The sequence below is a fragment of the Ovis aries genome, chromosome 2 (assembly GCF_016772045.2).
Source record: "Ovis aries strain OAR_USU_Benz2616 breed Rambouillet chromosome 2, ARS-UI_Ramb_v3.0, whole genome shotgun sequence".
NCBI classification, from domain to species: Eukaryota; Metazoa; Chordata; class Mammalia; order Artiodactyla; family Bovidae; genus Ovis; species Ovis aries.
In genome coordinates, this window is record NC_056055.1 from 199,310,571 (window position 1) to 199,333,592 (window position 23,022).

General features: G+C 37.7%; 1 protein-coding gene across 7 annotated transcripts in view; it reads right to left on the reverse strand.

The window, feature by feature from the left end:
- Positions 1–1,814: 1,814 nt before the first annotated feature.
- Positions 1,815–23,022, reverse strand: part of ANKRD44 (ankyrin repeat domain 44) — a 313,666-nt gene continuing 292,458 nt past the window's right edge. For 3 of the 7 annotated variants that reach the window (XM_027965055.2, XM_042244025.1, XM_060410152.1), the window contains exons 19-28: positions 22,017–22,104; positions 19,980–20,097; positions 18,460–18,676; positions 14,788–14,875; positions 14,114–14,197; positions 12,962–13,107; positions 11,877–11,959; positions 9,799–9,881; positions 8,657–8,748; positions 1,815–6,114 (exon numbers count right to left, since the gene is read on the reverse strand). In XM_027965055.2, the coding sequence (XP_027820856.1) occupies positions 5,867–6,114; positions 8,657–8,748; positions 9,799–9,881; positions 11,877–11,959; positions 12,962–13,107; positions 14,114–14,197; positions 14,788–14,875; positions 18,460–18,676; positions 19,980–20,097; positions 22,017–22,104 (1,247 nt within the window). In that variant the 3' untranslated portion in view covers positions 1,815–5,866. Of the gene's footprint in view, positions 7,894–8,656; positions 8,749–9,798; positions 9,882–11,876; positions 11,960–12,961; positions 13,108–14,113; positions 14,198–14,787; positions 14,876–18,459; positions 18,677–19,979; positions 20,098–22,016; positions 22,105–23,022 lie in introns of all 7 variants that reach the window. The other 4 variants (XM_027965056.2, XM_042244027.1, XM_042244028.2 and 1 more) reach the window with 2 other exon arrangements.

A 23,022-nucleotide genomic window follows, 5' to 3' on the forward strand; every position in this document is an offset into this window, starting at 1 on the left:
GTTTGTCAGAGATTTTCTTCCAAGGAGCACGTCTTTTAATTTCATGGCTAATAAAATAAAATCTGTCACTGTTTTCATTGTTTCCCCATCTATTTGCCATGAAGTGATGGGACTGGATGCCATGAGCTTAGTTTTTTGAATGTAGAGTTTTAAGCCAGCTTTTTCACTCTCCTCTTTCACTTTCATCAGAGGCTGTTTAATTCCTCTTCCCTTTCTGCTATAAGGGTGGTGTCATCTGCATATCTGAGGTTATTGATATTTCTCCCAGCAATCTTGATTCCAGCTTGAGCTTCATCCAGCCTGGCATTTTGCATGAGGCACTCTGCATATAAATAAGCAGGGTGACAACATACACCCTTGATGTACTCCTTTCCCAATTTTGAAGCAGTCTGTTGTTCCATGTCTTGCTCTACAATCTTCCAAGATTGAAAAACACTAAGGTTTGTATACTTGAATAAGGAGTAAAGCAAGGTAGAGAGCAATGCCTCCCTGAACATCTCTAGCAGAAAAAAAAAAAAAACCAAACCACAAAACATGGTATGGCAGATCAGCATAGAAGAGAGAACACCTACAGACAGAAGTGTGCATTCAGATCACTAAGACACAAAAATTTGAACATTTAAATAACTTCTCTGGGATTCTGTGTCTTCATGAAAAAGGTGGTAATCGGATTCGGCTAGACTGTGAGAACTGTTAACATTCTAGAACACAGTGATCTGAGGAACTCAGGAAGCTCTCCCCTGTGTCTCCCTCCCCATGTGCCGCTTTTTCATCAGCTGAACACTCCATAATTAGGAATCTGTTTCTCAGTGCTTCTAGGGACTGTTCCTGAGTTATTACCTAAGGAGAGACTATTTGAATGGTGAGACAAATGGAGAGGTAATTCTATGTATATCTTTAAGGACAGTGCTGAAAAGTTGGGTCTTGTGTTACTACGAAGCAACTGAAGAGTAGTAACTTAAGACCCTGGTAGTGGCGGCAGCAACAAATATAAACATGGTTTATTTCACAATTTTGTGGGTGCCGCCACTACCTAAAGGAGATCAGTCCTGGGTGTTCATTGGAAGGACTGATCCTGAGGCTGAAACTCCAATACTTTGGCCACCTCATGTGAAGAGTTGACTCATTGGAAAAGACCCTGATGCTCAGAGGGATTGGGGGCAGGAGGAGAAGGGGATGACAGAGGATGAGATGGCTGGATGGCATCACCGACTTGATGCACATGGGTTTAGGTGAACTCCAGGAGTTGGTGATGGACAGGGAGGCCTGGAGTGCTGCGATTCACAGGGTCACAAAGAGTCAGACATGACTGAGCGACTGAACTGAAATGAACTGAACAGGTTTCTCCTTTTCCAGTATATGTGATCTATAGACTTTATTATATAGATTACATTATCACATAAATAATTATATATTATTATTAATCACATTTCTCCCTCTTACTTCGGCTGTAAGAAATTTAGACCAAACTCAAATTTAGTTATAACCACTGCATTAAATTTAGAATTCCTGTAGTTTGAGTTCTTTTTTGTTGTCCTAATTTTCCTGTTTCCGGTTTATCACATCTTTTGTTGCAAGCCAGCAAAAATTCTTTATAAAAAATGTTGGAGGCATAAATAGGTAAAATAAATGTAAAATATCTGTCTGAAATATTTGCTTTAATTGTGATTATATAAACAAAAATAGAAAATATACCTCTATCTTGATTATTTTAAAAATTTAAGGTTAATTTGGCTTTAGTAGGGGACAAAAGTTTAAGTTAGCATAATAATTGGCAAAATTATCATAACTGGAAAATTTAAAGACAACACAAATTGCAACAATATTTGTACCGCTTTTATTTGGAAAAATAACCATCTGAATGCATTTCCATAGTATATTACAGTTAAGTACTTCATGACATGATTAGCATTCAGTAGTTGAAAAAGTATTAAACTGTGCTTGAGAAGATTCCAATTGGTTCAAAGTCATTCACTGAACTAAAAGTCATTTCCTCATTTTTATAGTCATGGCATTTACCAGAGTCATTCAACTCCAATTTTCATAAGAAAACATTAAAGACAAAATCCCACTGAAATCATCAAACAATATTTTATGCTGTTACAAATATGTTATGCAAAATATAACACTGGCACCAGATTTGTATCATCACGCTTTGCAAAGATATATTGCACATGCTAAAGCATAAAATACATAGACAAAACTACCAAACAAAAGATATTTGCATTGAATTTTTAGGTCACTGCATAAGAAACTCATAGAATTACATTTTATACACACACTCAGATTGTCACTATCTTAAAATGCTCTTCCCCTATAACACTGACCTATGGTTTATGGTTTTGTAAAAAGAAAGCATTTTAGCACTGCAAAATCAAACATAATTCCTATAGAAAACTTCAGCATCTTCATTTTCATTTCAAAGCAGGTAAAAGGGGAAAGAGGAAAAAAGACACTTTATACATTCAAAGAAAGGCTGAAATGAAAACTCACTGGTATTATATTGCTCTGATAACACTCAAATGAAAAAAAATACAAAACATTTCACAGAATATTTTCAGAATATACAAATATAAAAAGGCACTCTAACTTCATATCACAAGACAAAAAAAAAGGGATGGGTTCTTCAACCAACACAACAGATAAGCAAACCAAGTTGCTCAACAGTACAAAGAATTACTAGTGCAGCAAATCCATTTGATGTTCTTATCCTAATTTAATAATAAAATAATAAACCAAGCAGCTGTTCACTGCCTAAAGTACCAAAACATACTATGGTGCCCTTTTATTAGTGATAAATAGAAATCCCCTGAGCTATTTACTGTAGAATCATAGCAGATTTTAGGCAATTTGGAGATAGTAATGTATTTACCAAGGATAGGCAGACATGGCAAATAGGTAAGTGCAATGAAACATGATCCCTGTGGCTGTGGTTAAAATACAGTCTAAAAATAACATATTTAGGTAAAAGCACAAAACAACCAAGACTCAATTAAAAGCACAATGTTTTCTGTTTTTGTTTTTCTTAGAAAGCTATGTGGCAAATCTAGTTTTCTAAGAGATGTGAGTGGAAAAACACAGAACTCAGTTTTTAAAGTCGTTTCTTAAGGGAAAAAAATTTGGTCTTGGGAAGAGGGAGAAAGAGAAAGAGAGTGGGGGAGAGAGATTCAATAAACAATTCACAGCATGATTTTATACCATTGTTTTGTCCTCCTCCTTTCTGGCAGTGAGAGTGGGGAAGTCAGAACGCAGCTCCACAGAGCCAGTGTCACAGGGCTGTCACTGCCTTGCTGTAATATTTCTTGTTCTCTGTGCTACTCTATAGCAGGAATGGTAACGCTGCTTCACCATTAAATCAGGCATCGCATTTCCTGCTTTAAAGGCCAACTGAGCAAGATTTCCATTTACTTCTGGAAAAAGACTCCACAATATACCATGTTTCTGCAGTATTAGAGCTCCCTTACTTTCAGAGTTTTGGTAAAGGTAAGGTCATTATTGCTCATTAGCAATTTATCCACTTTTTCAAAACTCATCTTCTCCAAGCAGACAAAAAGGACATAGAAAGGAAAGGAACACAACACCAAGAATTTAAAAAAAAAAACAAAAACAATGGCAGTGGTGAAACAAAAGGTTTCAATGAAATTAATACCAGTTCTTATAAGTCCTTTGAACAAGTTCTCATTTGTGAAGAACCCAACATGAATTTTTAATAAAATCCAGAATATTACAGAGTGAAGACTTTTACAGTTAGATGAAATACATAGTATGGTATCTGTATTTGATCCAGATATGTCAGGACACTGTTTAAAAAATATCTCACATACATTAAGATAGAAATTTCCAGAGTGAAAATGGAACCCATTATAAAATATTGGAGAGCAGTACTCTAATGCAACATGTTTCTGTCTTGTCTCTTCCTCAAGTAGAAAATAGCATGAGCTGGTGATTTTTATTTCTCTTCTTGGTACATGTGCCCACACACTGACAGAGTTCCCCATTAGGTTCCTGGGACCATGAGATTTTCAGCATATTTAGGATAATTTCTGTATCTTTCTTTGGGCCCTCTTTATGCATATGACCCACTATACACTTCAGTGTTCATCTTGAAGAAAAGCATAAGGACTGCAGTGTATTCTAAGCTCTGAGCTGGCTACACACAGGCTGAGTCATGGATGTTGTACCTTTTTTCAACCGACGTGGAAGAACCTGAGGGTCGGCTGGAAACCTTAACAGTGGAATTTCTGGGCTTGCCCTCAGGAATGCAGGCCAGCCCAGGGAAAGTTCTGTATATTTTCCGGCTTCCTCGTTATTCCAAGTAAGACAAGTAGGAATTAAAACAGAATAAACAATGGATATTTCCTCGGCATTTGTTTCATTTCAAATAAATACAAACACATATACATCAAAGTATATGAACATTTTCTCTAGTTTGGCAAAAAATTAAGCTGTGGTAAACACATTATTAGTTACAAATGTTAAGCCATCAGCTAGAAATCTGTGTCCTAAGAAATATAAAATACAATAAAGACTTACGCAAAAAGATTACATTTTAACTCCATAGAAAAGCTATTTCAGTTCTTACTTCCACTTTGAAGGAAAACAATTTAAATCTTCAATTTTAGACTGAAGCATTTTGGTCCTTGTGTATAGCTGGCTGATGGACTACAGACACAGATAAATACATACATATACATGTGCATGTGTGCGTGCATGATTTAAAGTCTCATTCTTCTTTTTGTACAGCTATTCCAGGTGCAGAGCGGGGTCCATTTGACCTAGAAGCTTTGGCAGAGGAGAGGGAGCAGACACAGTGTTCACTACGATGATTTCATCATGAAGCAACTTTAATCGGCTTTAATTTCCATTTCACCCATTTCTACATCGTGCTTTCACTTTGTTCTTTTTTGGAGTCACACTTCCACTCACTGAGCATGACTTTGACCGAAAAGCTCATTTAACATTTCACTACTGATGAACAATACTGATGGCTCTTATGTTTTTTAATAAAGTTAGTATTTTGATTTACAGACAAATTAATAAAGGGTAGTTTCATATTTGCATATATCTCAAAGTTTCGGTGCAATATAATTTTCACCTGAAATCTTATTGAAGTGATTCGGGTTCAATCATTTGGTGAAAATTAGTCACAGGCTTGTTACAGGGAGCACTGGGTGCCATATTTTTGTTAAATGAAAACAGCAAATTCAATTTTCAGTGGATTTTCCCCTTCATTAGGCAACTTAAACAAAAATCCTCAAAAAGAAGTTCTGGATATTTCAGTACTTACTATATAGAGGATACCACTAACGCCACCTGGGAAAACTATGAATAATTGGACTCCCTTAAAAAAGATTATTACAGGCATTATTTCTGAAGATGAACACCTCTACCTTTGGCTTCTAGTAAGGAAGTAAACATCAAATTGAGCAGAGGTTTGAGGCATCTCCTATCCAGCCCTTCCCTCCCTTCCTTGGGGACATGAATGTCACATTGATACACTTTTGAGAACTCCCCGCTGAGTGAGTACATGAAAAAAAAAAAAATCTTCCTCTTTGTTGCATTAACCCCAAAGAAAAAGAATTAAATGTTTTTTTTTTTAAATTCTATATTTAAAATGAGAGGTAGACTTTCACAGAAGTATCTCAGCTCTAAGGAAAACATGAAACAAAGTAAAACCAAGGCCCAACTGTATGAGAGCTTTGCCCTACAGCCTAGCTGCCTTCCCTGGGCTTGATTAATTCCTTTTTTACTGGCTTCCGAAAGCTCGGCCCATAATAATACTTGAATACAACATAAATCTGGAATTCAAGCTTTGTTCCCTTCCTCCAACACAGGTGGACCAAGGAAAAGCTTCTACAGTCCAAAGTCAGAAAGTTTCTGAATCAGAATCATTTTCATTGTACCCATCCTCAGAGCCTACATTGTTACTGCACAGGCTAACCATGCTACCCAGGTTGGAGAGGGTCGTCCTGCTCAAACTGTCTTTTTTAAAACAAACAAAGTTGACAGCCGTCATTGTACTGGAAGGAGAAAAAGTCATCATGGTAGCCAGAATGAGGGCCAGGCAGTCAGCCACGTCTTTGTTAGGAGCACAAGCCAGGGCCGGGGTATGACCTGGGCATAAATGCAGACAAGGCAGTGGTTAGTCCGGGCAATCCAGAAATGGCGTGAGCATCCCACAGTACATCTCAAACGACCTCACACGTGGAGATGTATGTCGAGTTAGAAATCATGCCAGGCAAAAGGAGTTACTTCCCACAAGTCATGCTTGGGGTGAGGCTGGAGGGGATCAGGAAGGGGTAGACATTTGATGGAGGGCTTTTTTTTTTTCCCAGCTTACATGACAACAACAAGCACTATATTATCCGGAGTTAGGCAGGATTCCAGTCTTCATCTAGTGAACAGAAACATGAGGTGGGGCGGTGTGTGTGACACAATTCCACAAAACAAAAAACAAAAACAGCCACAGGACAATCAGAAAGGTGTTTCCACTTGAGAGCACACACACATCATGCGCCTTGGGCTGGGGTCAGGGCACTCTCATTCTGAGAACAATGACTTTCCACGTCAGATTAGAGAGGATGTTGGAAATCAGGTGTCTGTAAGAGTCAGTAACACTGTTTTGTCACTTTATATATACTTTACATGAAGAATGCATCAGGAAGCTGGTTCTAGAGAAATGGAATCATTTGAGTAGATGAGATATAGCACTGGTTGGTTGTGGTGAAATGTACTATCATTTAAAAGAAACTTAAACAGAATTTTAAATAATGTCAACACCACTAGCCAAAGTCCCAAATCCTAAATGTAACAGATATGGGGAGATTGCTGTGTGCCATAGAGTCATGTCATTCTCGACTATGTGAACTTGATGGATCAAGTCTGGAAGAGAAAATGATTTCAACATATGAAGCAGGAGCCATGGGGAGGTAGATGAAATCTTCGATTTAGTCTACCCTTATTCAACCTTTATTCTATTGGCTGGAAAGGTTTAGCCTGCCCCCTCTCCTGGCTAAACTTTCTACTAACCACTGGCTCATTTTATTCAGAGGCACTGGCTCAAAAATCTTAATTTTTTGCTGTATCATTTGTTAGCACTTGACCTGATTTCTACTCCCCTCCCTGCTTAACAGATGAGTCCTCTCTGGTATGAAGACAAACAAGAATGGACAGATACCTTAACATTCCATTCCTTAAAGGTCTGTGATAAGTAATTAAGATTGCAGTGCCATACAAAATCATCCCAAATGTTCCTAGGCCTTTAGGGTGTAGCTAAGTGGTGGCTCAGAGGATAAAGTGTCTGCCTGCAATGCAGGAGACCCAGGTTCGATCCCTGGGTTGGGAAGATCCCCTGGAGAAGGAAATGGCAACCCACTCCAGTATTCTTGCCTGGAGAATCCCATGGACAGAGGGACCTGAGCGGGCTACAGTCCACGGGGTCGCAAAGAGTCGGACACGACTGAGTGACTTCACTTCACTTCACTAAGCTCTGATACAGGCTGTGGTTCTCCAACCCTGGTTCACTTATTCTTGAGTTTGCTATGGGCTGAACAAGCCCCAGATATATCAGACTTACACTGCAGAAAGGCAAAACTAATTCACTCTGGTCTCTTGGGTCATTTTGGAGAAAATTGTGGGCCTCTGCACTCCAACACTAAAGTATTAATGTATATACATATATTGGTAATAAGGTGAGGGAAGGTGGGGCAGGAAGACCGAGGAGATGGAGTAATAGAGAACTTTTTGCATCTCCTACATGAGTCAGGCTGGGGACAGAGCGGGGTACATGCTAGGATAAATGGGGCCGCAAAACCAAAACCAATAGGAGTTAGCTAATGATGTCATATGGCTGCTTACTTCTGAGAAATAGGCATGAGCTGCTAATTCCAATACCTGTAATAAGCAGTTGAATTATGTTAATACATTTTATAATACTTAAATTAAATGCCACAATTAATGCCACATTCAAAAAATTACTAAGTTGATAAATATCCAGAAGTTTCTCTTTTGCTGCCCAAAGTTAAAAGGCATGGTAGTTTAATATAATTCTTGTACTCATGAGCTTTCTAAATTTCTTAGGAAACAGAGTAGAAAGCTTCTGTTAAGAGTTAGTTCATTTAGAAAAGAAATGTGGTCTAGATCAGAAGAAGATTTCAAGCCTAGATGTTAATTTAAAAATTTTACTCATGTTCCCCAAAGATCCATACTGAAAATACGAGTTCTGATCTGTTCTGTAAAATAATACCTAGAGGGTTGATCTCAGAATGAACTGAAATACAAAGATGTTTTAACTTGAGCCCTTGAGCATGCACCCATGACACATGTGATCCCTAACTCTTCAGCATGTGCAGCTAAAATTTCATTTGAATACCAAGCTGAGTGTATCTAACATATTTCAACCGCCATGCTGAGGAGTTTGAGACCACTGCTCACATGACATGCACATGGAAGGCACTGGTGGACTGCAGGGAGACCATGTGTTTTACAACAACAGACAGGACAAATTATCCTTGTTTGACTGCTCACACACAGGGAACTTCCAAGAGAAAGAGAGTTCTCACTGCTTGTTTAAACTAGCTCCTGGGTTTCCCATTTCCCTCTGGCTTCATAGCAGGTGCATTGGCACCTGAAATAATGGCTTACTTTTCTCACTTACCATTTTCATCTACAGCAAGTACACAAGCCCCTTTAGCCAGCAGCTCCTCAACAACTACTTTCAAGCCATTGCGTGCGGCCACATGGAGGGGTCTGAAAAAAAGACAACACCAAGTGTCAATCGTGATACATATTTGTATGAGAATGTGGCATTTTGAGTAGTCTGTGTGGTTGAAAGAAAGAAAGGACTTGAGAATCTGTAAATAACACGAGTATTTTTACTTTTTCAAAAAAGGTTTCTGAAGAACTAAAGATCCAACTGTTCTTCCATTGGCCCAAATTCTTCTGCAGATATTATTGTACAAATATTTTACACCTCAAACAACCTTAGTGACAAGTCACAGGGAGCCAGAGAAAGAACTCAAGTTCTGGTGAGTTTTCTAGAAGGTTCTTTTCTTGCTTTCTACATCAGTATTTGAATCACTGTTTCACACAGTTAATCAATACAAAATCAATGACTGGTGTTACTACCATCCATATACAAATCTTAAACCTTGTTTTTACTAAAGGCATGAAATGAAGTTTTATTGAATTTAGAATATCTTAAAGAATAATGTCAAACGATATATTCTGCTATTCTGCTTAAAAATCTTACTGGAAAAAAATTCTTATATTTCTTTGCCCTTAAAACAAATGCACAGGTAATTTCCTAAAATGGAAAATGAAGCAGCTTTTGGGTCTTTCACACTAAGGATTACACTGAATTATATTAAAATATAATAACGCAAATAGCTTAAATGCTTCAAACATATTCTGGGAACCTGATTTATAAAACTTGTTTTCCAGTAAGAATACATAAAACTAATACATTTAAAAAATAGTTTCTCATCAAATATGGCAGCTGATAAGATTTTCTAACAACCCATTATATTTTTAGTACTACCTTAGAAATATCAGCAAGGAAAAACACAGACCTCACAAAATTCTATGAAGGCGTATCAGAAGAAAATCTCTAACTAAAAATGTCTAGCTTGGTCAGCAGTTGTAGATATGTGACCATGAACTTCACAAAGGAAAAGCCAGATTTGTGTCTTTCATCACTGCGTCCCCCAACTCTAGCCTATAATACAGCACATTTTTATTATTGGTCGAATGCATGACTATGAATCTGGGACTTAGGCAAGCTTTAGTAGTCACACTTACGTCTGCAGTGCATTGTTTTTTGCATTAATAAGGCTCTCATCTTGTATCTTGTCAAGTATTAACAAGGCACATTTTTCATGACCCTAATGAAGGAAAACAGATAAGTAAATGGAACAAAGATACAGAAATGTTCTGGGGAAATCACTTCAGTATGCTTTAACTTTAACATGTATTCCTTGCCTAATATCAAAATAGGCTATTTTCTGAATAATACATTTTCTTCTAAGAGCAAATGGTTAAACAGCCCTAGATTTTCAAAGATTCTAAATAAGGTGTTTTAGAACTTGATTAATATAAATCTGATCTAAAATGTTACAATTTTTATGATAACTTTTAGAATTACTGTCCAGCGAGCTGAAGCTGATGCTATGTCAGCTAGGTCAGCAGATAAACAGAGAGTAGAATTAGGAGTGTCCTTTAAATTCTTCAACAAAGCTTTTAAACACAAGTCAAGTCCCATCTCCTTCCTCAAGCCTTCAAATACCACTTCAGTATCCACCTATCACTGGAATAGGTGATTCCCATTGTACCTGTTATCTGTATCATTCATCACTGGCTGCCTTATATTATAGAGTCTTTTCCAGCAAAGGTCATTCTTTTCTTCCTCATTCAAAAGATACCTCTATATGTTATGACTAATGATAGTTTAAAATCTAGAGCATCAACTAATAAAACAGAGACCCTTTTGGAACTTCAGGCCCAGTACCTGGTTAAGGGGTGACCACTTCCTAAACCCTTGACACTCAAAATGTGGCCCAACAGAAGAACAGGATCAGCATCACCCAGGAGTTAGAAATATTAACCCTCAAGCCCAACTCTTGGATCTACTAAATTAGAATCTGCATTTGACCAGATTATCAGGGGATTCATTTGCGCAATAAGTCTGAAAAAGCATTGTACTTATATTCATGAAAACACTACAACTTGACATGAACTTCAGGAACCTGAGCACTTTTTGTGGTATCCACTTTTTGTGGATCATGAAATGCGAAAATGTAACCAATGAAAGGAATAGCTGAGACTTCTGGTACCACTGGGTATAGATAACACTTTTAATAATGCAACTATATTGGAACAAACCACCATCACTGGTGTCAACTAGCATCATATTACAATGCCTTATAAGGGAGACAATTTTAGAAGTGCCCATGGAGTTTTCATTGTCATGTACTGCTGGTGGAATGTAAATGGTTAAAACCTTATTACACGGCATATTGGTCTTAGAAGTGTTCACAGCCTTAGACCTACTAATTTCATATTTAGGGATTTATTCAGATTATTATACTACAATTAGTATTATTTGTAGTAGCATATATTTGAAACAAGGAAACGTTTAACAATAGGGGATGGGTTGAATCAAGGGTAGCACAATCCTAAGGCAGGGTTCCATACATCTTCTAAAACACTATAATACATGATGTCTGAAAGGAAGATATTCATAATATATGATTCAGTAATGAAAGCAGGTTATCCAACAATATGATCCCACTCTCATAAAATCATACATTTATCTTTTTACAGAAGCAGGAACCTTGAGCTATATGTGAACACGATGCTCTTAAAACACACACACACACACACACACACACACACACACACACACATACATTCTTTGCATTAAACTACATACCAGAAGAAAAGGTAGACAATAGAAGCATACCTACATGAATACATTTATTTGCCTCATAAAAGAGTATTTTTGGCTGTGTTATTACAATGTCTTCAAGCAGAATAAATGAAAACGTGAAACTGCTTATATTTTAGAAGCCATTTAACTAAGTTCCTAACCTGTGTTTAAAAGCAAAATATGATACCACAACCATGAAGACAGATTCAGTGGCAGCATCAAACCAGATTGTGGCAAGAATTCAAGTGGCAAATTCCCTGAAAAGCATAGCCCATCAACCCCTTTGTGTGGGTCTGCCTTTTGCTTCCCCCATTGATTCCACTGAGAATGACCCCATCCTGGGAAAACATACATCTTAATTAAGAGCCATGATACACACACTTCTGATGAACAGATTTAGGTATTATTATTATTATCATTAAATAACAGTGTTTCAAATCCTTTTACATACTTTACTACTAGCCAAATGTAAGGATGTGTTCAAGTCTTTATCCTTCACAGTCAGGTCAGCCTGGGCACTGTTCACCAAAATATCTGCAGAAAAAGCCAAAAGATAGTTACTAAGACTACATGTTAATTGCATGCATTTTGAAGAAGTTACTATGGAAACAATAATGCTTTTAAATTTGTATACTCACATTACCATAACTAATATTTTTAAAGAAAAAAGGAACAATTTATTGCCATGAAAGTGAAAGTGAAGGTCACTCAGTTGTGTCTGACTCTTTGTGACCCCATGGACTATATGGTCCGTGGAATTCTCCAGGCCAGAATACTGGAGTGGGTAGCCTTTCCCTTCTCCAGGGGATCTTCCCAATCCAAGGACTGGACCTAGGTCTCCTGCACTGTGGGTGGATTCTCCCAAGGATATTGGAGTGGGTGGCCTATCCCTTCTCCAGCAGGTCTTCCCAATCCAGGAATCGAACCAGGGTTTCCTGCATTGGAGGTGAATTCTTTACCAACTTAGCTATCAGGGAAGCCACTTTATTGACATAGTTGTTCTATTCAAATCCAAATTCCATAGTCATTAATTTATTTTTACTTCTTTGGCTGCTCCAGGTCTTAGCTGCAGCATGCATGATCTTTAATTGAGGCACACAGGATCTAGTTTATTGATTAGGGATCAAATCCGGGTTCCCACATTGGGAGCATGGAGTCTTAACCAGTGGACCACAAGGGAAGTCCCTATAGACATTAATTTTAATTGTCTTTACAGTTTTGTTATTTCCAGGTAAAATGATTCTATTGTTCTATTTGGTTTCTAAATGTTGACAGATTTCACTGTGGAAAGGTGGGCTCACTTCGACAAAGTCTATCAATAACCAAGTTAACAGGGAATTAAAAATGAACAGCAAGTAGATCAGGTGGCTTAAATACAATGTTGGTCTTCTCTAACATGTATATACCGAGAGGATGATCACTTTCCCACGTTTACATTCCTTTGGTTTTATTTTATTTTTTTTTAATTTATTTATTTTTTTTATTCCTTTGGTTTTAGACAGGCCTAAACTCCAAGTCCACAAGTCAAGTACATACCCACGGCACCAGCCTGCCCGTTCTCAGCAGCCATCATCAGTGGTGTTTTCCCTGAATTGTCTGCCGCGTTCACTTGAGCATTGTGTCTGAGAAGAAGCTGCAAGCACTCCACGTGATCAGCAAATGCTGCTGCATGAAGTGGTGTCCTAACGATTTAAAACAAGCATGATGTTAGCTTCCTATAAACTTAATGCACTCCCTTTCTATATGTGCCTGAGAAACATGTGCATGGTGTCATCTTAGGGATTTAAAACTTACTGGCTTACAGAGATGGTGACCAGGTTCCCTCAAAGGCCATTCAGGGTAGACACTGAAGTGTCACTTATGTGAATGGCACCCCTAGATTTGGGGGGGTGTAGGCAGTGGTCCTGATAATAAAATCAGCATCTTTACTGACCCTTTAATCTTGAGTTCCAATGACCTCTCTCATCATTGATAAACATACTTTCAAAATTAGGCCTTAGATTTGTAGATAATTGGTTATTTTTTTTTAAAGCCTACATCATTTAATGTGAATGGCTGGTTTCTTTGGGAGGAAAATTTGGCATGATTTATCAAAATTAAACACTATGATCTTTGAACCAACAAATTTCAATTCTAGCACTTTTATCTCTCAGATGTATTTGATCATGCAAACAGATACATGTACTATTCACTGCAACATTCATTATAACATCAAAATTCTGAAACAACCTAAATATTCTTCAAAGGAAGACAAGCTGATTAAATTATAACATCCAGTCAATGGAATAACATGAAGCTTTAAAAAGAATATGGTAAACATATATGTTCTGGTATGGAAAGATCTCTAAGATATATTAAAAGGAGAACATTAATATAGAATGTTCTCATTTGTATAAAAAGAATATAAGCATATATATTTTTATACATTTTTGTAGTTTTATATATATAAAATATTTGGAAGAAAATAAAAATTTAGAAAGAACAGTTTAAAGTAGTTTTCTCAGAGGAAGAGGCTGGGGCTTCTGGACTAAGAGGGTAATTTTTTTATATATCATTTATTATACTTAATTTTAAAAAACATGTCTATATATTACTTTTTAAATCAAAAACATAGATGTTTGGCCACTCTGTAGCCACAAAGAAGGCTAAGATTCATCAGACAAGAGCCATGCTCTTAGGATCACTTACCTGCCTTTGTCATCTCTACAATTGACAATACTGGAATCTATGGCCCCGAGTAACAGTGATGCACAATTCTCATGATCATTTATTCTAAAATGAAAATAGATTTAAAAATTTAAAATCCTGCTCCCTAAAACATTATATATCCCCTCCTACTCCATCTTTCTATGCACTGTATCTTTAATAATCTGATGCTTTTAAACATTTTGACACAAATTTTGAGCAAAAGTTTCATCTACCAAAGAAGAATTTCAACATTATAAAGATTGGAAAATTACCATATATGAAATCTTCCTGGAATAAAATGCCTAATTATCCACATGGATAATACTGTTAACCCCAATTTATTTTTAGAATTTGGCTGACAAGCGTGACTATTGATGCACCTGAAGAGCTCTTCACATGGTGTATACTGTGTTTCTCAGTCCACCCCTTCCTACCATTTCCCTGGGTGGTTTGTGAGCCACCTTGGAACCACGGCACTTCACAAAAAACTCCTGAAAAATCATTAACATTAGATACTGCACTTTGATATCAGACTTATTTGCCTTTAGCAGCAAAATGGAATATACTGGTCTTATCTGTAATCTAAAAGCGTTTTCCTTCTGCCAAAAGCCATTTCTCTAGGTGTAGTTTAAAGAATTCAAGCCACACCATTAACTTCCAGTGTTTCTACTTACATTGCACAGTGCAGTGGAGTGAAAGGATTACCGATAAATGTTCGAAAACATTTCTGCTCCAAAAGTACCTCTATACAGTTTTCATTACCTGCAAGGAACCAAAAGAATTTAGAGACCTTCTAAGATGAAACTTTGCTTAATGAAAGTTTCTATTTTTTCATTAATTACTGAATTCTGGCCTATGAATTTTCCTGAATTGACTGAACGACCATTCTCCATGGAATAAAATTTACCAAATGCCAAAATGTTTTCAACTATGTTCATAAGTGTTCTGAGATATAATGAATAAATTAAGCAGTGATGAGAAAGAGACCTCATCTGCAAGCAGAACAATTCTACCATACTCACAGCTCTTAGTAGATAGGTACCTAACATAGGTATGCCTCACTTTGTCCATATTTACAACAGAAAATTTCCCTTTTACCCACATGAATAGGTTCACTTGTAATTTATGCACCCTAGGGAAGGGAGGAACATGTCATTGATAAAAAAGAGTCCTTATGATAACGCAGGTTAAAGGACTTTGACTGTAAAACACTATATAGTATTTAAAAGGGTACCAAGAACAGTTCCTGGCAAATAGTATGGACCCACTGAGTATTTTTTAGTGAGTAGATGAACAAATGTGAATAATTACTTTCAACAAAATGGCAGGTAGTTTTCAAATCAACTGAATTTAAGTAAGGCCCCAGCTCTGTGAGCTTACTTGTTATGTGATCTGTGAGCCTCCATTTCCTACAAAAAAATCGGAGAAGGAATACCTGCCCTATTGATGTCACAGGATGATGGGAAATTTATTTGATAAAGGACCTAAATGAGGTTTGTGAAGCAATGTTCTCACACAATTGTTAAGGCAAGAAGGTAAAGCTATTTGGCTTTGGAATATGGATTGTCGCCCTGGAAACCTCTTCTTGGCTGAGTTCTGTGGCAAATTAGAGCTCTCTTCTGATCTACCCCAGAATTATGTTGATTGAACAATTTTAAGTATTAAAATAAGTCAAACTTTTTTGGTACCTAAAGAGAAAAAAAGTGAAACTTTGCTTTTAGGAGGACTGAGAAGTATATGAAGTAATGAACATACAAATCCCCTAATTTTATGTAAGTTATACTGCTTAGCTTTCTAACTATATCCAAGTCTCACTCAAATATTCCCAGACATTTCAACCTATTACTATGAATTTCCCTGAAGGACCTAGCTTGGGGCAGCATCTACATAAGCCATTTCTTGCAGGCTATTATGAATCTCAACCTAAAGGTCTGTGTAGGTAGGTCTGGGGATCCTTGAATGACTTTCAGTGTTTCCAAATGCTCAGTGAAGGAGATTCTGGGAAGAGGGGAGCTTAAACCTCCAATCTGGAAGACTACACTAGAAGTGTAGATTCCAGTGGATTGTTTAGGAGAGGCCTGCTCCCCTTCCCCTGCTTGTACCTGGAGAGGTCTTGGAACAGACAGACCTATCACCTCTGCCCCATCCAACTCCACACGGGAGAAAATGTGGTCTGTGGGAGGTTTGCCACCTGCTGTTATAATCAACACTGGCACTCCATCACCCCCTTCCTGTAGGATTTCCAGTGCCAGATAGATCTTGCACCTTAACTCACATGGGAGTTAGGGAGACCTTACCCATTAGCAAGTAAATTAAATAAAAAAAAAATCACAATCCTCCAATGGCAGGGAGGGAACAAAACCAAACTGAAAAAGTGGAAAATTTGACTCTTACTGAGGTCAGAACCGATGAAAAAAAGAGGATCGTAATAAAAACATAATGAAAGATCTTAAATTGATACAGTTAGAGCACCATAATGGAGAAGGCAATGGCACCCCACTCCAGTACTCTTGCCTGGAAAATCCCATGGACGGAGGAGCCTGGTGGGCTGCAGTCCATGGGGTCGCGAAGAGTCAGACACGACTGAGCGACTTCACTTTCACTTCACAGAGCACCATAAAACTTTTCTGGACCCAATAATCATAGTTTCTGAGTGAAAATTTTAATAGAAGAATTGATTATGGATAAATAAAACAACAGAAGCACAGTAAGAAATATATGAACATGAATTTGCAAACTCTGGGAGATAGTGGAAAAGAGAGGAGTCTGACGTGCTACAGTCCACAGGGTTGCAAAGAGTCAGACAGGACTTAGCAACTGAACAACAACAAGAAATATTTGGGAAAATATTTGTGTAAGCTTAGGGGTAGGAGATCTTTTTAAGCAAGACTGTAAACCTACATATCATAAAAGAAAAAATCTCACAGATTCAACTACATAAAAGTTCAAAATCTTTACGTGGAAAAAGATATCACCAACAAGGAGCAAAGACAAATAGTGAACTGAGAAAAAAACGTTTGCAACACACATAACACGGAGAGGATTCATATTCTAAGACAAGGTGCTCCTACAAATGTGTGAAAAAAGATAAACAACTTAATAGGAAAAAAATGAGCAATAGATGGAAAAAGTAATTTCCAGAAGAGGAAATGCAAATACATAAATCAGTACACAATTAGACAAGGAAACACAAAATAAAATGAGATACCCTTTTTTTGTCCTTCAAATTGACAAAAACTAAAAAGATGACATGACCTTGGGCTAACAAAAGCTTTTATTACAGTTGGTGGGGGTAAAAATTATGCCATACCAAAGCAGTATGGTATAATTTATTAAAGTTAAAAAATATACAGGCCCTCATCAATAATTTTACCTCTGGAAATTTATCTAACAGAATAAAGTACCATGATATGAACATACACACTGTAGTACTGTTTATAATGAGAAAAAAACCTAAAAACAATTTGAATGTTCATCAACAGGGATCTGGTTGAATAAATATTAAATTCTGATATACACACTCATACTCATGCATGTCTATACCTATTTATCTGCTATAAAATATTCAACTATTACAAAGATCAATGTATATAGATATACATTGATTTGTAAGGTTATCTGCAATAGAATGTTGAGTGAACAATAAGAAAAGTTACAGAATATTTGTTATATGATTCTAGTTTTAAAAAGATGTATATACATATATATTGATTTACATTTTCAAGGGAGAATTATGAAAAATAAATACCAAATTACATCAAAAAGTGAGCTTGGAAATGACTTAATTTTACTTTAGAGGCTTCAGTATTTTTAAAATGTAACAATTATCATGCATTGAACTTTTTCCACTCAAATAAGTGAAACACAAATTTTAAATCTCCTCAGGAGCAAGTGTAACTAAATAAATGGGACTATGAGACATAAAAATGCAATGCTGAAAGATAAATCATGCACCTACCAGCTGTCAATTGTGACATTATTACATCATATTGTTTTGGTTGTTTTTAGCTGTATTATATCAATTCCTTGTAGGACCCTTGGTTATCTCATATAGAAAAGAAAGCCTGATTTAAACTAGTTAGTTCATCAGAAGTTCTGATGAGGAGTTACATGTTACTGGTTAACAAAAAACATAAAGTGCATTTTCATTCCAATATGGCATCACAGTAGCCACAGAGGGAAAAATATTTTCTAAAAAAGGTATTTTTGTTTGCTTTGCAATATCTGAATGCAGAAAGATAGGATACCTTGGTTACAGCATCATGTTATATTCTCACTTCCTTTGAGATCACAGTGGTGTTGGGATAGGAAGTCTATCGAAATCAGTCAAGTGACAATTAACTCACCATTGTAACAAGCCCAGTGCAGTGGCGTGTAGCCTTGGTTGTCTTTGAAAGAACAGTCCTCCTCGGAAAGCGCCATCTGGAGCAGCTCACTCAGCCACGTGGCATGGCCACGAGCAGCTGCATAGTGCAAGGGTGTCCTCCCTCTGGAATCTTTACAGAGAATCGACACTTCTTGTTCCAGCAGCATTTGCACACATTCCTCATGTCCCGTCATAATCTGATGCATCGCAATTAAAAACACAACACAAGTCTAAGAAGACTCAGCAAGCAAAGTTGTTGACTAAGTGAGATTAGGCTCAAAGTAAGTGGACATAACACCCAGGTCTTAAGGGAAAAGACTCTTATCCTACTCCAGAGAAACGCTGAAGAACCTAGCAGGAATTCATAACATAAGGGTCTGTGTGAATACCAGCATTTTAGAAACATCTCTTGACTTGCCAAACATAACCATAGAAAGTATCATGATGCAGTGGGAAGTATCAGCTTTAAAATCAGGAAGATGTGAGTTAAATTCTAGCTCCCTCTTGTAAAACTTGGACAGGTTAATTTATCTCTCTATGCCTAACTTTACCCACCTGTAAATGGGGATAGTAATAATGACCTCATAGGCTGTTGTGAGGACTAATGAGATATGTAAAGGCTCCCAGACTGCTGTGTGGCCCATAGGAAGTACCAAAAAAATAAGATCTATGATTATGGCATTAAACACTTAGAGTTCCTCTTCTTTTCATTGATCATGGTGGTCAGCACCATCTTTAAATAACAATCCCCTGATTTCTGCTTTTGTTTCATTTAGATTACTTGATATACTTCAAAAAACAGTTCAGCAGGTGTGTATGAAGAATTAAACACAGTGTACTTATTTCAGCAGAGTACATACTTCAGATGGTAAATGGGCCCACATTGTAATAAAGAACAATTAAAAATAGCGTGGTTACTCAAAACTAGGTAATCATCAGAATAAATTATAATACCTGCACACAACGGAGGATTAAAAAAAAGATAGGGCAGAAAAATATTTAGTGATATGGACAAAGGTACTTGATATACTATAAGAAAAAAAAAGTTCCAAATAGCATCTTCAGTATTATTTTTAAGATTTAAAACAAATCTATATTTAGAAAAAAGATTGGTGATATATATCAAAAAGTGGTTATCTCCAGGAGGTAAGATTACTAGAGATTATGATTTTGTTATTTGTGCTTTAAGATTTTTTTTTGCAAATCTCCTATGACGTGCATGCAATCAGAAGGCAGAACCAAGTCTCGCAACAATGGGTGTTCATGTATCTATCATCACAGTCAAACATGACAACTCAAGAGCAGAACCTAAGAGTACCTGTCATTATTTTATCTTTGCAAGAGATTTTATAATTTCTGTTTGACTGACTGAGGTTAATTGGTTATCTCAGGCAACAATCTTCTCCCTAAAAATTCATAAGCAGGTAAAAAAAAAAAAAAAGAAGAAGAAACAAGTTCACTACAGAATTGCTTGACTAAAGCTAAGGAAGATGTACATACCCCTCTGTGTAAAGCTGTGCAGCCCATGATGTCGACAGCATCTACATTTGCTTCCTTTTCAAGTAACAATGAAACAGCATCACTGTGTCCATACGCTACTGCAAGCATTAGTGGGGTTCTAGGAAAAGAAAGAAATTGGGCTTTTATTTTTAATTAATGTATTTATTTTAATTGGAGGATAATTACTTTACAATATGGTGGTGGTTTTTGCCATACATCGACATGAATCAGCCACAGGTGCATGTGTCCCACCCATCCTGAACCCTCTCCCACCTCCCTCCCTACCCCATTCCTTGGGGTTGTCCCAGAGCACCAGCTTTGAGTGCCCTGCTTCATGCATTGAACTTGTACTGGCCATCTATTTCACATACAGTAATACACATGTTTCAATGCTAGTCTCTCAAATCATCCCACCCACGCCTTTTCCCACAAAGTCCAAAAGTCTGTTCTTTACATCTGTGTCTCTTTTGCGATATTGTATATAGGATCGTCATTACCATCTTTCTAAATTCCATACATGTTAATATACAGTATTTGTGTTTCTCTTTCTGACTTACTTCACTCTGTATAATAGGTTCCAATTTCATCCACCTCATTAGCACTGTCTCAAATGCAGTTCTTTTTTTATAGCTGAGTAATATTCCATTGTGTATATGTACCACAATTTCCTTATCCATCTGCCTGCTGATGGACATCTAGGTTGCTTCCATGTCCTAGCTATTGTAAACAGTGCTGCAGTGAACATTGGGGTACATGTATCTCTTTCAGTCTGGTTTCCTCAGGGTGTATGCCCAGCAATGGGATTTCTGGGTTGTATGGCAGTTCTATTCCCAGTTTTTTAAGGAATCTTCACACTGTTCTCCACAGTAGCTGTACCAGTTTGCATTCCCACCAACAGGGTAAGAGGGTTCCATTTTCTCCACACCTTCTCCCGTATTTATTGTTTGTAGACTTTGTGACTATGGCCCTCTGACCAGCATGAGATGAAACCTCATTGTGGGTTTTCATTGGAATGGGCTTTTAAAAAGAAGATTAAAAAATACTCATCATTTCCAGTGGGAGCATCTTCCTCTCTTCCTCTGTCTCTCTCTTTCTCAGTCTCTCTCCCTTTTTGACAATTGCTTAGTATTTTCTGAGTGTCCCCGATTTGCTGTCTACTGCCTGGAACAAGCTATCTGCCTCCAGTCTCTAATGACCACATGGAATGGTGGCAGTGGAATGATCAATATGAGTAGAGCAGAGGAAAGTTCCACCTCAAAATGCTCGCCTGAATCCCATCATTTTCAGAACTATGTAGTATGGGCCAAATATCAATTGAGCAAGGAGTGTGTGTATGTAAGAGATGCTCTTATTTCCATCAGAGCAACTGTGAACTACCTTTACAGTTTTTTATGTTGGATTTCGGTTCAGTATTTCATTTGAACAAAGCTCCATTGCCTTAAAGAAAAGTAGGACAAGTCCAGAGGAAAGACCCAAGTGCTGGACTCCAGGCGGTGAGGTCCAGTTCTGTCTTCAACATGAACTCATATATCTGGGGTGAGTCACTAGTGTTTTATTGCTCTGCGTTTCCTATTCGTAAGAGAAGACTGGGTGGGAGAACAGGCTAACAGATGAAAAATACTCAGGGAAAAATAACATAGGAAGGATAAAAATATGAAGGATTTTTATGGAGGTGATAACTTCTCGAGGTCTGTCCTATTCCATTATTAATTTTAAAAATGAGACGGTAGCAGCTTCAGAAGAGGGTAAAAATGAATAGAAGGAAGGAACAAATGAGAAAATATTTTTTAAAAGCCAGAGCACAAGGCTACATATATAAAAAGTTAGCTCTTTTTCATCAAGATACACACACACACATTTTTCTTAGACATATACTCCAGCGCAAAGCTACTTCATTCTTCTAGGGCCCTCATCCATCAATTTCACCCCAGTATAAACGCCAAATCCAGAATTCAGCATTCAGCCCTCCTAGCTGTTTAACAAATGAACTGATCAGTTGTGATTTGAAATGTCAACCCCAGGTGTGAGAACACTTACTGTCCTTTGGCGTCTTTCACGTCAACCACTTCTGGGTTGTCTGCAATTTCTAATAATAGCCGCAAACACAGCGTGTGACCATTAATTACTGAAAAAGAAAATAATGGACATTTTAACAGACCATAGAGATCCCTCCAAAATAAAATTTATTTGGACTTCAAATTGGTGGTTTCCATTGCTGCTTGAAGGCGGGAGGAGAAGGGGACAACAGAGGATAAGATGGTTGGATGGCATCATGGACTCAATGGACATGAGTCTGAGTAAACTCCAGGAGTTGGTGATGGACAGGGAGGCCTGGCATGCTGCAGTCCATGGGGTCGCAAAGAGTTGGGACAAGATTGAGTGACTGAACTAAACTGAACTGAATTGTTGTTGATGGACATCCCCAGGTGTCCAGCTAGTGCCAACTGCTGGGCACAGCTGGCAATACATATGTTACCAACCCATCTCCACTTTCTTCCTATCAGGGCACTGTGGTCCTCATCTAACTTTCTTTCCTGGATGCTGTATAGAGGCCTTTTTCCTTAAAGAGGACATCCTTTCTTATCTACTCCTATAGAACGGATCATCTCTCTCCACTTTCTAGGTAACCTTTCTGTTCCTCTGAGAGAGTCTCCCAACTCTGTACAATCTTCTTGGGTCCAGTCCACCTCAAGTACTTTTTAAAAGAAGGTTGAAGGGGGAGGAGAAGGCAGAGGAGGAGGGAGAGGAGAGCAGGTGAAGGAGGGGAGGAGCAGAAGAAAGGAGGAGGGAAGAGGGGAGCAGAGGAAGGGAGGAAGGGAGATGGGAACAGAGTCTGCTTCTTATCCCCATCATTGCACGTTCTGAGGTAGATGTTCTGACTGATGACTAGTGGCTTTAAGTCAGACCTCAAGCTGGCAATGTTAGCCATTGGCTCGCTGCTCACTGATTGACTGGCACTCCCAGGAGACTCACAGATGGCTCCCACCCCAAGAGCTGGAGGACTTCTCCGTCTGAGTTCCTCATATCAAAGCCCTTGTTTCTC